Source organism: Zonotrichia albicollis, chromosome 2, assembly GCF_047830755.1.
Source record: "Zonotrichia albicollis isolate bZonAlb1 chromosome 2, bZonAlb1.hap1, whole genome shotgun sequence".
Lineage (NCBI taxonomy): Eukaryota > Metazoa > Chordata > Aves > Passeriformes > Passerellidae > Zonotrichia > Zonotrichia albicollis.
In genome coordinates, this window is record NC_133820.1 from 80,522,486 (window position 1) to 80,537,756 (window position 15,271).

Here is a 15,271-nt window from a genome sequence, read left to right on the forward strand (position 1 = left end):
AAACATGACTGGCTAAGTCCTATCACATGTGTCCCAGAGGTTTGTAGTGCAATTAGTCAGAGGAAAGTTGAAAGTGAAACAAAAAAGAACATTTATAGGCAGAAGAGGAAATAGGACAAGATGCAGAAGTGGAAAGGCCTAATATTCCTTCCCCCACCTAAGGCAGGCGCACATAAATAGTGAGAGAGTTCCCCTGCTCACTGGCCACCATTCATTTGCTGCATCTCTCTGGGACGTGCATCACCCCTGCAGGATGTGGGCAAAGGTACTGTCTTGTTTCCTTGCACTGTAATTCTCTATTTAAGCTTTCGTATCCTCACTTCAAATGCTGCAGTTGGTGACCACCACACCATGGGATATGGGGTCCACCTGCTTTAAACTGCTTGTAATTCTCCCTTGGGACAATCTTAATGCTTCACTGCAAGTGTGAGTGAGAACTTGTTTGTAATGGTGGGTACAATTCTGATCACTGTGGTGATGTTTGCAGCAGTCCCAGGACAAAGGAAGAGATGAGAATCTTGACTCTATGTTTCAGAAGGCTGATTTATTATTTTATGATATATATTATGTTAAAAGAAAATTGTGTACTAAAATTATACTAAGAGAAAAGAGAAAAAAGACATCAGAAAGCTAGCAAAAGAAAGGAATAGAATGATAATAAAATCTTGTGACTGACCAGAGAGTCTGAGACAGCTGGACTGTGACTGACCATTAATTAAAAAGAACCACATAAGACCAATCAAAGATGCACCTGTTGCATTCTACAGCAGCAGATAATTATTGTTTACATTTCATTTCTGAAGTTTCTCAGCTTCTCAGGAGAAAAGATCCTATCAAAAAGATTTTTCATAAAATATGTCTATGGCAGGTCATCATTGCTAGAGAAAGAGGAATGCAGTGTGAACAGCGCAATGAAAATAAATGAGCATGCTAGGGGTGAGTCCATATTGCAAAGGAGACAACAGCAGAGTTTGGTTTGTTTACCTCAGCTAAATGAAGGCCAAAAGGCAACACCAACACTCTGTGTGGATATGTACAGGGGAGTAAAGGAAGGGCAATGAAGAGGGGAAATGAAAGGAGATCATTTCCAAAGAGAGAGAAGATAAATATTCACTACTGCCAGTATAAAAAAGAAATTGTTTCTTTTTTAGGTTGTAAATAATGTGTACCTTTACATATTATTTCTAATGATCCAGGAAGTGGGACGTTTCTAATGGTCCAGGAAGGGAAGTTTGAGATAATTTTCTGAAACAGATACTAACAGCAGCTCACAGCCAAGAAGCAGGTTGAATTTGCATCATGGGTCATTGCTCAATAGGAGAGCAAAATAAATATATATAATTTCCAGATCAGTAGGATCCAGGAACAAGGAGCCACTGATTTTCAAAGAGGGAAGACCTTGTCTTGGAGAAAAGCTGGGACTCCAGCTGAGAGTGAATTCAATGGGAGCTGGGAGCTATGAGCAGTATGTGCAAGGTAGGGCTGCCAACTCCTGCCTCCTACTGAGCTCCAAGCTCAGCAAGATTTGGGATAGTAAGGCTGCCAGTCAGGGAGATTAAATCTTGCCTTCTTGTGTGGTAGTGGGTGCACTGGGTGGAAATGCTACTCTCCCACTGATTTCAATACCAACAAGTAGGTGCCACGGGAAAGACAGATGTTTTTATTTCTATTTGGAGGATGTGTGTGTGTGAATAGTCATTAGAGATGGAGATGAGATGAGGATGAGATAGAGATGATAATCTTGCATAGTTATAGCACCTGCAGTGCATACTCTCAAGGGCTCGGGGAGAAGCAGAAGAAATAGACACCAGAAAAGGATAATGATGAAAGCATAAGTAAATTATAAATAAGTGGCATTTCTCGGAATAAAAAGAGGAAGAATTCAAACCTTGGCTTTGCTGATGCAATTCATGTAAGCAGGGGCAGAAATGGCCAGTGTGCTAGACAATAGCCCAAACACTGAAAGGATAAAAAAAGAGGAAAGAAAAAAAAAAAGAGGAAAGAAAATAGAGTGTTTACTTTAAATATAGAGAAATATCTACTTCTTCTTTTTCTTTATTTCTTCCCTTCCCAGACAGTTACAGGAAATTTTGCCAAGGTGATTCATGGTTTGAATGCAAATCAGTTGACAGATGAAGTAATTCAGAGAAGTAAGCGAATGATTCTGGATACTCTTGGAGTGGGGCTTCTGGGTACCAGCACTGAGGTCTTCCACAAAGTGGCACAGTACAGCAAGGTAAGCTGTCTGGCATTCATGGCACACCCTAAGGTTTAGCTTTAAGAAAGCAAGGGAAAACTTGGGCAATGAAAAGGAAATTTTGCCATGGTGAAATTCTTTCATGGATGGAAAAAGAGAAATTGTGTTCTTCCCACTGGAGACAGTGAAACTTCAGTGCTCAAATTACTTTCCACTCTGGATGGGCAAAAGTCTGTGTATCAGTCTATGTGCTAAGATCCCCCTTACAAACACAGTCAACTGAGAACCCCTTCCTTTCTTTCACCTATGACATCTTATTAAAAACACCAACAAAGTAAGCATCACTTATCACCAGCCCTTCAAAACAAGGAACTGTTAATGAGATGGGGAGTTAGGAGTGGGTTACTTGCAGTCCATAAAACACAATGGTCTGAGGTGCATTAGCCATGCTTCTCCTCCAGTCTTGCTCTCCTCAAACTAGCAGAGAAATTGACCCTGGAAAGAAGCCTTCCCAGCACAGGAGTGCATCAATGAGGAGTTCAGCCCCCTGTTTTATCATTCGGACCTGCCTGGGTGGAGTTGTGAACCAGAGCTCTGTGTGCCAGTTAGTCTCTTCCCACAGAGAATTCCCCCTTCCAAACCAGGGTAATTTATGCCCTTTTATTGAGTTTGCAGCACCAGGTGGCCATCTATCATTTACTCAGGCTCTTACTAACACACAGAAAACAAAACCCTTTAATGAGACATCTTCTCCAACAAGATGATGACAGTCCCATATCATTTAGGTTGGACTTGATGATCTCAGAGGTTTTTTCCAGCCCAGCTGATACTGTGATGCTGTCAATGGGTGGTGAGAAGGGGCATTCAGTGGCCAGAGGTTGTGTGAAGGTACTGAGTGCCAGGTGGGTGGTGTTGGATCCCCCAGGCTCTGTTTGGGTGGAATAGGACATAAGCCAACAGGAAACTGACTTCCTTTTCAGACTTTCTGAAAGAACAGTATTTTTCTCATAAAAGGGAGCAGTTAGGTCCCCAGAGGACATGGTCTGCTCTCAGTTACATCAGAGATACAATGCACATTTATCCTTAGGTTCAGGACTTGGAATTAATTTATGTCAATTTGTTTCAGATCTACAGCTCAGATTTATCCAGTACCATCTGGGGCCACTTGGATTTCCGACTGCCTCCTCTGTATGCAGCTTTTGTGAATGGAGTGGCTGTAAGGGATGCTCTTTTATTTGCTCTGAAATCATACAAATTGATGCCATTCTTGCTCTATAGAGAACAGAATGTCCCAAAAATCATAGCTTATTCTGAAGCCTACTACAAAACTTTTCTATATTATTCTCCTAATGTACTTTAACTTCCTTCCAGTGAGTCTAAACTTAAGGTATAATATATGTATGATCCAACTCAACAGCATCCCTTACATTTAATATGGGACCTGGGGCTGTTGTCAAGTGTCAGAACTCTACATCTTACAACCTGGCAATCTTGTAGCAAGGCTACAACCTTGCTGTAGCTGCTTAAAAACGCACCCTCTAGCTCATTTCACTGAGCTAGATCCGAATTTCTTGCCAACTGGCAAAGTACAGTTACAGAAAAACACAGATGCACATATAGATACACACAGACATAATGTCACAAGGCAACTTAATCCTCAGTTACACAGTTTCCAAAAGCCAGTGATATATTTTGGACATGCACTTTGTCATTAAAGCAATAACTGACTCCCCAGACATTTGTTTAAATTCAGATTGAGGCTGAAACTGTTTGAAATTGAAAGATGCACAAGAGGTGGGGTAGAAAAATTTGGCAATTATGCAAAACTAGGAAAGGTGACCAACCAAGGAAATAGTAATATTAAGCCTATTTAAATTCATGTGACAACAATATCAGAGGTCCAATTTAACAGCTCATTTCCAATGTAGAGAAAATTACCTTGGAAATGAGATCTGGTACTGCTCAGCTCCTAGCAGCCCTTAGATATTCAGATGTGGCTGTTAGCATATATATGATCAGTTTATATCTTGGTCACAGGTCAGTTTAAGCACTTAGTGAAGACACCAGAAACACAGCTTACAGGGTATTGGCCACAACTTCCCTTACCCTGCACTGCAGGGCATCTTCCCAAATGGCATCAAAGGTTTTCAAGGCAGACGTGTTTTCTTCTATCTGTTTAGAAACAGTCCTCAAAAATGCAGAATCACAGCATAACAGGGCAAAACCTGACTGTTGGGGAGCCTGACCACCTTCCCAGTTTGCTCTGAGGGTGAACAGATGTGAGAGTTCAGGTTTTTGAGGTGTTTTAGTATGCTAAATAAAAAAATGCTGTCCCTGATGCTCTCAGGTATTTGGGGGTTCTCAAAACTTCACAGGAGGAAGGAATGTGTGTGACAAGCTGTGCATTACAGACACCGACTGCACTTTTGGGGACAATCTGCTGCCAGATCAGCAGCCATATGCTGTGCTGGGAACACCTAAAACCTTCCTGAGCAGCTGGGCTCTGGGCATGAGAAAGAGAAGGCACCTCTTGGGATACTCTCTTGAGCCAAGCAGCTCATTCCATATTCACACTGTAGTTTTCTCCTACTCCCAGCAACTCCAGGAAATCTGGTTTCTTGTGTGGCAGGTCTTGTTTCAGTGTGCTTAAAATTCACAAAATAAAGCCTCCTGTACATTTTCAGGCTTGTGCCTCTTTACAGTAGATGGTTCCAGCAGAAAAAATAGTTCTGATGATATAAATTCCATTTAGCAGTATTTAGCTGCTACAGTTTTATGGTGTGAGTCCTAATGGCAGCATCAGTTCTAGCACCGGAGAAGGAATTTCATTGTGTTTATATTTCATTATGTTTTGGGGAAAGAGAAAATTCATTGTTCACATGGTGGACCTAGAACAACTGCTTTAATTATACCAGTCTAATGAAAGCAGAAACTGCAGAAAAAAGGAATCACTGTCACATCAGTTTCAGGCTGGTACAAGCTGAATTAGAATTATTCTCCTCTGAGGAAAGATCTCTGCTGCATTGCCACTTCTCAGACAGCCATGTTGGGAGTAAAGCTCTTTAAAAGACTTTTGAAATTTTTGCTTTCTAAGAAAGATCTAGTTCTCTGGCACTTTTTAATACCAGTTGCAGTAGTTTCATTTGACTGAGGCAACCTTGCAAAGTCAGAGTTTATTTCTAACATACAAATGCTTCTCTTTCCACTAGGTGCATTCAATGGATTTTGATGACACCTGGCATCCAGCCACACATCCATCTGGGGCTGTGCTCCCTGCATTGATTGCACTCTCAGAAGCCTTCCCTCAGAAGAAAAACATCTCAGGTCTTGATCTGCTCTTAGCTTTCAATGTGGGAATCGAAGTGCAAGGCAGGTTGCTGCACTTCTCCAGAGAAGCCAGGAATATCCCAAGAAGGTACATAGAAATGGTTAAAGTAGAAAATGGAGTGGAGGTGTTTTTTATCAGTGCTAATATACATAATTAAATGTCAGTTAATATACAGGTGGCACAGTTATTCATATTTCCTAAGCTGTTTGTTGGAAATTTTGGGAAGGCTCATCTTACACATAAATACATTTGATTCCTAACTCTGTAGCTAATAGATTTTTTTTTTAAAGCATTGATTAATTCAGAATGAGGCAATGATCTCCCTAGTTTGAATTTTTATAGATTTAGAATAATATATAAATTTAAATAATAATAAATATAACTTTATATTTGACTATAAATTTGCTTTAAACTATGAGCAGCACTAATGTTTCCATCGCTTTCTGGGAAGGACTTAATGTAAGCAGCACTATTCCAGTTTTACTTTTTCCTGGGGAAATGTGATAACTCTCAGTTAGGCCCACATGTGAATGCTGAATGTATGTTTCTTTATGGTCCAATCCATTTTCCATGGCAATGAATGAAATGCTTTTGTAGATAGTGAATTTGGGTGAGTTTTTGAGATCTGGAAATGAAGATACTTTTGTTTTTCAGGTTTCACCCTCCGGCTGTGGTTGGTACGATGGGGAGCGCAGCAGCTTGTGCTAAACTGCTAGCTCTTGACCAGCTGGAATGTAAAAATGCCTTGGCTATTGCTGCCTCCTATGCAGGTGCCCCACTGGCTAATGCAGCAACCCAAATAAAACCCCTCCATATTGGGAATGCTGCCAAGAATGGACTGGAAGCAGCTTGCTTAGCTTTACAGGGCCTTCAAGGAAACAAACAGATCTTGGACATGGAGTCAGGGATGGGTGCCTTCTATACAGATTACAACCCACAGACTCTGCCAACCTTGCAGTCCTACCCATGGCTCTTGGACCAGCAAGATGTGGCCATCAAACGCTTTCCTGCTCATCTCGCAACACACTGGGTGGCTGATGCAGCATCTTCTGTCAGGAGGAAGCTCGTGGAGAGCAGTGAGAGCCTGCTCCCCATTGATAAAATCGAGAAAGTCATTCTCAAAGTCCCTGAGGTCAAATACGTGAACAGACCCAGCCCAGCCTCAGAGCACGAAGCACGACACTCCTTCCAGTTTGTTGCGTGTTCGGCTTTGCTGGATGGCAGCATGTCAGTCCAGTCCTTCAGCAGTGAGAACATTCAGCGGCCGGCCTTGAGAGAGCTCCTCTGCAAAACACAGCTGGAGCACCCCCCTGACAACACACCCAGCTTTGACAGCCTGTACTGCCAAGTGAGCGTCACGCTTCGGGGCGGCAGCACCATCAGCGACCGCTGCACTACCTTCTACGGGCACTGGAGGAAACCTCTGGAAAAGGAAGACTTGGAGAAAAAGTTTCAATCCAATGTGCTCAACATCCTGCCCACAGAAGCCATGGAAGGCATTATAGAGACTGTGTACAACCTGGAAAAAGTAGAGGACTGTTCTGTATTAAGTACATTTCTATCAGGACAGTCTGCTAGAGCACTTCCAGAGAAGCTGCGCTTCCTTTGAGTGTTCCAGCCAACAGCTACGTGCTCTTCACAAAGTCAATGCAAAATCCAGGACAAACTCTTGCTTAGTGACTCAAGCACTTTTAAATAAGACTCCTGTAACACAAGAACCATATTCAGTTCAATGCTGTGGGTTTTGATTAGGTAAATAATTTGGTGTTTACGTGCCCAGCTTAGCCAGGCTAAACAGAAGATCCTCTGTTGGCACAGCTGACCCCAGCTATCTTTGTACCTCTAGAGGCAGAGCACTCACTGCTTGCTCACAGCACAAAAATCTCCCTGCTCCTCTGCCAAAAATCCGTGTTCTGCTTCTCCTAAATAACTCCAACAGGAAATCCAAACTCTGGAAGAGTAGGGAAGTCCTGTGTCTGTGAAAATCATCATGGTTAGAAGTACAGAGAATGAAAACCTTTTCATAATTATTTCTGTAGATTTATCTCTACAAGCTCCTTGAAGAGGGAATCTGTTATGGCTGAGCGTTGACATTTGTGCTAAAATAAATCCAGCAGATGTAGGGAGGGGTAGCACTCCCTACTCTGCAGCATGTCATGTGTCACTGTAGCCATTGCTCTGGCACTGAGGCAGCAAAGGCCTGGGCCCAGCCTGATCACAGGAGTGCTGAGCACGAGGGACAGCGCCACACTCCTCACCATAAAGGCATTCTTGCCCAGTTCCACCTGCTGGCTGCTCTGTGGTACAGGTCTGTTCCTGTTTCATTCCTGCCCCAGTCACACGAGACACTGAGCAGGTGATGTCAGGTAGGTTACTTGAGGCCCAGCAGAGTGTGGGCTGCGCCACACTGGGCAGGAGTGACAGACCTGTGAGCACCAGAGCACTTCTTACCAGAGACAACTCAGTGTCCACAGTGAACCCAGACCATGAATTCCGGGAATTTTTTGTTCCTCCAGGAGTACAAAGCCTTGCCAGACTGAGCGTCTAAGAGAAGCTGCCAACCCTTTCTTCACATTTAGAAGATCAAAGCATGGTTTCTAATACATATAAAATTGTCTTCCTCAGGACAATAAAAAATGTATGCAAGAAAAAAAACTTAAAAATAAATCTCATTAATTTTACTAAATAAATCGGAAATTACTTCATTTATTGGTGCAAAACTTGTGTATTTTGCACATGCAATGCATTCATTTGTGCTGCATCTTGGTTTATAAAGTTGGTTTACCTAGGGGCTCTGCAAAAATTTTGGAAGTCCATCAGTAATACTTGCTTAAAGACACTTGCAAGGGGAAAAAAGAACCCAAATAACCACATTCTTTTATTATTCTCCTCTGATTAGAAATCAGAATTTAATTATTCACCTATACTTATGGTAAACAGACTCATTTACAGCTACTTCACTTGTAATTGCAGCTGGGTACATTGCAATTGCTATTGCAGCTGAATACATTTGGATTCATTTAAAAAAAAACACAAAACAAAAACAAAGGAACTCCTCCCATCACCTTCAATACACGGTTTCTATTTTAAAAGAAAAATAAACAGGTTAAATTCAGCAGTAACCATCTGATGTATTAAACATTAAAAAACACCCCACCACACCAAACAAACCAGGAACTGTGAAGTTTAGCAGTTGCATTATTTTATTAACTCAGTCTAAGGAAGCTAAATGCTTATGCTTAGCTACACTGATTTCCTTGGAGAAGTCTGTACACTCCTAGTCAGGCAAGCTTCAGGACTTCTTGTACCATTGTTCCAATTCCGTCAAAGATTTCATGCAGAGGAGCTTTGCACATGAAAGCACAGGTAGTAACTATTTTATTGGCTTTATCCACATGGGATTCATTTACATTTTTGCAAATGTGCTTACATCCAAGCTCTGCTATAGCAGATGCCGTTTCAGCATCAGGAAATCTGTAAATAAAAAGACTTTAATTAACATAAAGGAATGATACAGCCATAAAATTCTGCACACATAACTTGAATGAGAGAACTACAATAATACCTACGGGAGTCTTTAACTGATGATAAGGGAGTTAGAGGCTGCTACTATCAGATTTTCCTATCTCCTATGGACATATCAAGTGATCTAATACCTTTGAAAACAAGGTCTGAAATATGGAGACACAATATGTCAGAAGGTACAATACTTTTTAATAATCTTTCCATAAGTTTGGAAGATGATACCAAGTGCAGCCATAACTGATCTTCAAAAGGTTGAGAGAAGCCAGCTGAACTTGCAAACTTTTCCAACACCTCCATGCAAGGTGTTCCTCTGGGATCTCCAGAGATTTTGATTTTTTTTTTTCCCCTTCTGGTAAGGAAGAAACAAATGCAATCTGTTCTGAACAGAATCTCCCACTATGGCTGCTGATAAATTTAATTCAGAAGTTTTATTTGGAGTTGACAGTTCTTGAAGCAGTACTGCTTCAAGCAGTTTCTGCCAGGCCCTGTTCTCATCTCCCTCCCCTAAAGTGGCCCCAAACCACTACCACCAGAAAAACTTTATTAAAAATCACTGATTTAGCAGTTGGACTCACCCATCCTAGAGGACTTTTCCAACCTAAACAATTCTATGGTATCTCAGATCAGTGTATACCTGCTTGTAGCACCACAAGTCACTTGACCTCATGGATTCACTCTGTCTGCCCTGAGAGTTCTGTGCCTACTACTATTATTCTATACTATTATACTGTGACACTGTGACTGAAAACTGTCACTAATTTTTCTTAAAAGTAACTAAGAAACTTTTGCTCAGAAGCCTATCAATTTCCTAATCTTAATTCCAATGTAAATCATCTCCATCCATTTCCTTCTTACCTTCCATCTACGTTTTTATCCTGACCAACCGTAACCTCACAGCCAGGAAAGACTTTGGCTGCCAGAACTGGTGATATGCAGCACAAACCAATGGGCTTTTTAGCACTGTGGAAGGCCTGGAGTGTGGAGCTCACGTGCTCATTGACAGTACAGTTCTTGCCATCTACAGCCCAGGAACACAGATTCTTTGCTACACCAAAACCACCTAAGAAAGAAACAAACCAAAACCAAAAAGCTCAAATATAAGGCACTGCTAAAAGCTATTAAATTTGATAATAGCACACACCAAACAGAAGCTCTTTTTTACAACATAATCTTGGTATCAGTGGGACTGTTAAGTAACTGTACTGAAAGCCTTACAATGTCACTGTAACCTGTAAACAATGGGTTTACAATGTTAAAAGTTTAACTCTGCACTTTGTTATACCACGTAGGTCATATACAGGCCAGAAAGCTTAACCTTGTTTCAAAAAGTAACAACTAGACAAAGAGGAAACCTCACATTCTCCTGCACTCAATAAAGAAGAGGCACCAGAACACCACTACTAGTTAAAAGCACAAGTATGGAAGTAATGCAAACAGTGATTTGACCCTCTGTAGTAATTAACTCTCAAGTTTTATTTTTATGCTTAAGCAATTATAGAAGAGCTTTTCTTCTTCCCTAGAACTACTTTTCAACTTAAAAAAGCCATTAACACAATAAAAAAACCATTAGGGATTTTACATAAAATAGACATTATAACATATGGTATTCTAAGACAAAAAAACTTGTAAATGATAACATAATTTCCTATTAAAAATAGTGCTGATTTGCCTTTCTATAAATTAGTTTAAACAATCCTTTAGATACATTTAATCATCATTTAATTGCATAAGCAGATTGTATTTTACAGCTCCTTTGTCTGCTGGATTTATAACCATCAGAATACTCAAAGTAAGGTTATTCCACATGGAATGTGCACAGCATCAACTTTTCTCCAATAAGCATAAGGAAATTTCCAGAAGTACTTGGGCAGACATCAAGAAGCTTTGCATTTTTAATATTTTTCCCTTCCCGGTTTGCTCACTTTCAAGTGTTATCTGAAATCTCTGAGGTAAGATTTTAATTTTCAAACTAAATAGGGTTTATGTCCCTCTAACAGTTATTACAGCAATCCCCCCGGGCCTGGGTTACAACAGCATGAAATTAATGTGGAAAACATCTGTGAGCCTCTACTCGTTCCTGATCAGCCCTGACATCAACTATTCACAGTGCAGGCAGAATTGTTTCTCTGCGTTATACACACGCTCCCTCTGCTGGCCTTACAGCAGTGTGAAAACTTCAAAATTAACAGGCCCAATCATGAAGGCAGTATTTAACAGCACTATGAATATTCTGGAAACAGATCTTCAGCAAGTCATGATTTCCTCATGATGCTCCAGCTTCTTCATTTCTAAAAATGATTACAATTACCTCTGTCTGGAATGAAATTTTGTGGTCTCTAAATGAAAAATTATCCATAAACATGTTTAGTACAACTCGATCAGCAGCTGAGTGGATACATAATTAAAACAGAATGTACATCCATCTGACATGGAATATCATCTGCCAACATTTTCAGAGGCCCTGAAATTAAGGCATTGCCATGTAACTGAGTTCTGACCCTATTTTTGTACTCTAGTCAGGGTTCTTGTCAATACATAAGTAGTGAAGTTTTCACAATATTCAGTAAGAAGAAATGGTGGGATGCATAACTTAATACTAAGAGAACACTCTGGCATTTTAACTTAAGTGAACTATGCATCAATAAATATACTGAGTTAAAAAATCACAATTTTCTTTTGAAAGATGAGCTCAGCTGGTCAGAGCATGGTGCTAATAACACCAAGGTTGTGGGCTCAACCCCTGTGTGGGCCATTCACTTAAGAGTTGGACTCAATGATCTTTGTGGGCCTTTCAACAAAGAGTATTTTGTGATACCTACCAGGGAAAATGACAGCATCAAATTCACTAGCTTTCAGTTCAGCCAAATCCTGAATGTTTCCTCTTGCCAACCTGGCACTTTCAACTAACACATTTCTCTTCTCTTCTGCTGGACTTCCTTTTAGGTGATTGACTACATCCCTTTGCTCAATATTGGGGGCAAATATCTTCACCTAGGAAGAGAGATGAAGCAATTTTGTGAATGCAAACAAAACTCATACATATTTGTCACAATAAAGATCATTTAATGAAAACAGATTTTGTCCCTGAAGCCTTTTATCTAAGTCAAGAAAATTCCACAGAATGAATCTAGCACATTAAATATCTAAAGCAACATATGATATATTAGGATGGGTAAACACAGGCATTATTCCCATCCTATTACTGCAGCATTTTGACAGGAGAGTATTCTTATGCCAACATCAAGCTTACTGATTTTGCCAAGGCAGATAAGCCCAAGGACAAACAAGACACCACAATTTATACCAGCAGCCCAACTGGACATGCAGCTGACTTTGAAGAAAGGTTGCTCTTAACTGTTATGGGATGAAAGTGACATAAAAAAGTTAAAGATACAAATTTTACAAGCATTTCTAGAGCAAACATTAAGAGTTACCAGCTATCCTAAGACAGCAGCAGAAAGGAAGACCAAAACACAGGAGAACCGATTTTGGTTAGACACAAAAGGTGGACAGTGCATCAGAACACAAAGCCCTATGACAGGGGTACCACAGGGGTTGCACCACTGTGTCTGTTTTGAAGCTTCCTTTGCAGACTTCTCAGAGACAACAATTTTGTGCTAAATACGAGGGTGCTGCTGTTACCATCAGACACCTGAGCACAGCTACACACAGACAGTGACCAGCTTCTGCCACCTGAAGCCACAGATGGGACCAAAGCACACCACTATGTCCTGGCCCAGGCTTCTCTGACAAGTCCCAGCTTACCAAAGAGAGCCCAGAAACAGCGAGCAGAAAACAAGCAGGTAATCCCCAGTGAGGGCTGCAAAAGCAATCAGAAGGAAGATGAAGACTTTTAACCCATCCTCAGCTCCCTGTGGTCAGAGGAGAAGGGACAGGTCTCCAGGTTCTCCTTGCTCCTGCCTTCACAGGATCAAAGAATTCTAAGGGTTGGAAGGGATTTCTGGAGATCACCCAGTCCAAGCCCCCTGACCAGGCAGGGTTACCTAGAACAGGCTCCACAATAATGCATCCAGGTGGGTTTTGGATATTTTCACAGACAGAGACTCCACAGCCTCCCAGGGCAGCCTGTTCCCATGCTCTGCCACCCTCAATGTAAAAAAGTTTCTCCTCATGTTGAGATGAAATTCCTTGTGGTTTAGTTTATGGCCATTGCTCCTTGTCCTGTCACTGGGCACCACTGAAAAGAGTTGGCACTGTTGCCCACAAAATTGGATGCATTACCTGATGTGTGACAAGCAAATAATTACACATCAAGAGAGACATTGATCATTTATTTCAGAGTCATGCAAACCTGGGTGTTCAGTGATATTCCACAAATCAAGCACACCCACTGGAGCTTTTGTGCCATTGTCTATACAGGGAAATTCAGAGAACTCTCCAGGTGAAGCCCCTCTTTTACAATTGGTTGGTCATGGCCAAACAAGTTTTGTATCTCCAGTTAACTTCTACACATGCTCAGGGGAACGGCCCTCACCTGGGCAGGGTTGTCTTTGACTCTTAGTATAATAACTTATTTGTATCAATGAGACCCCTTTTCAGTCTTGTGTCCAGCTGCTTGTGTAACCTGAACTCCTGTCAGGGAGCCAAGCAGGCCTTTGGAGGGTTTGAAAATTTGAAAAATGCGTATTTTATGACTGGCTTTTTGCAAATATTAAAATGAGTATTATATGTGTTATGTTAGAAAGTTATGCTGCACTAATTTTCTTAAGTAGTGTGTTAAATATAGTTCTAGGTAATAACATGATGTTAAAATAGAAACTAAGATACTTTTTTTAAAGAAAGGACTCACACCAAGATAGCAGCCACAAGACACCTAAATCTTTCAGAGAAAAATAATTTATTGCACCCTTATCAGAAGAAGCGAACTTTTTCCCATCTCGCTCAGGCCTGAAGACGCCGTTAGGATTAAGAAGAAGAAGCTGACACTGACCAGACAGAATCCTTTGTTTGAATGGAATTCATGCATCATGTATGAAGTGTATGAATATGCAATAGGCTGTTGTTTTTAAGGGTTAATCCTCTGTTAACGGGTGGGTGTCCTTTTTCGGGCTTATTTTGCCCAGAAACAGGTACCCGGACGTTCGTAACTCTTTGTTTTTATTGTCTCATACTGTCCTAATCCAAATTGTCCAAAGTATTATTACTCTAATTATGTCGCTATTTTTGTAACCATTTTATTATTATTAAAATTTTAAAATTTTAAAAACAAGTGACTGGCGTTTTTCACAGAGGGGGATGAATAAAACGAGGGAGGGGACAGCATAAAGAGAGAGGTTATGGCCGAATATGCTTTGTAAGGTGCAGGGGCGGCGCAGGGAGCACCGCAAACCGAGAGGGGCTCCTGTCCCACGGAGAGGGGACTCTCGGCTGCTGTGTCGCACGCACACACACCGACAGACAGACACACAGACACAGACATACATCCCCACACCCCGCCGGCCCCCGCTACCTCCGCGCCGCCGCGGCTCAGGTGCACCAGCGCCGCCGAGGCCTCGTGAATCTCGCTGCCATCGAAGACGCCGCAGCCGGCGAGCACCAGCGCCACCCGCTTGCCCATGGCAGCCGCCCTCAGGCCCGGCAAGGAGCTGCGCCAGGCGGCGGGCCCGGGCCTGGCACCACGGTCCCCGCCCCGTCCCTGTCCCTGCTCTTTCTCCTCCTCCTCCTGCCGCGCCTGCGCCGCCGCCTCCATCTTCCGCCAGCATACGGGCCGGCGGGGCAGGGTGGGAAATAAATGAGGAAGTCTGGAAGGCAAAGGGCGCGCGTCTGTAGTTTTAAAGAGAACATATTTTAGAGCTCAGACATATTTTCGGCCCCACGGCTGGCCTAGCCTGCGCCCCGCAGCAGGGCAGTGACGGGCGGGTGCCGCACGGTGACCTCGGTGCGCTGCAGAGCCCTGTCGCTGGTCCCGAATGTGCCGGGGCCTCGCTGAGCCTCAGGGGGTGCCTGTGAGGTGGGCTTTGTTTGCTGGGTTTGCTTTGTGCGTAGGGCTATAATTGTGTAATAAAAGTCGACTTCCAAATTACTTTGAAAGCCAAAGAAAAAAAGTGGAATTTGGTAAGGGACCTGCGGTACTGCTGGGTACTGATGCTGTTTGTTTCAGTGACCCCACCTAAGCCTTTTTTCTCTTTCAGCCTCATGCCGGGTTTTAAGGAGCTGCTCCACTTTTATCAGGGAAAACGGAGTTATTTTAGCAAACAAAA

The 15,271-nt window shown here is 42.1% G+C and overlaps 2 protein-coding genes across 3 annotated transcripts; one reads left to right on the plus strand and one right to left on the minus strand.

The window, feature by feature from the left end:
* Nucleotides 1-72: 72 nt before the first annotated feature.
* On the plus strand, nucleotides 73-8,216 carry ACOD1 (aconitate decarboxylase 1). 2 transcript variants are annotated; one of them, XM_074535564.1, is made up of 5 exons: nucleotides 73-265; nucleotides 2,075-2,236; nucleotides 3,324-3,413; nucleotides 5,407-5,612; nucleotides 6,180-8,216. In XM_074535564.1, the coding sequence occupies exons 1-5, from the start codon at nucleotides 254-256 to the stop codon at nucleotides 7,132-7,134; spliced, it is 1,425 nt and encodes a 474-aa protein (XP_074391665.1). In that variant the 5' UTR covers nucleotides 73-253; the 3' UTR covers nucleotides 7,135-8,216. The 2 variants fall into 2 exon arrangements, with proteins under 2 accessions (XP_074391665.1, XP_074391666.1); XM_074535565.1 differs by lacking the exon at nucleotides 3,324-3,413.
* A 494-nt stretch (nucleotides 8,217-8,710) lies between these two features.
* LOC102072012 (glutamine amidotransferase-like class 1 domain-containing protein 3, mitochondrial) lies at nucleotides 8,711-14,751 on the minus strand. The gene is made up of 4 exons (XM_074535566.1): nucleotides 14,521-14,751; nucleotides 11,870-12,041; nucleotides 9,906-10,110; nucleotides 8,711-8,999 (listed from the first exon to the last, which is right to left on the minus strand). Exons 1-4 carry the CDS (start codon nucleotides 14,626-14,628, stop codon nucleotides 8,807-8,809), a joined length of 678 nt encoding a protein of 225 aa, XP_074391667.1. The 5' UTR covers nucleotides 14,629-14,751; the 3' UTR covers nucleotides 8,711-8,806.
* Between the last annotated feature and the right edge of the window lie 520 nt (nucleotides 14,752-15,271).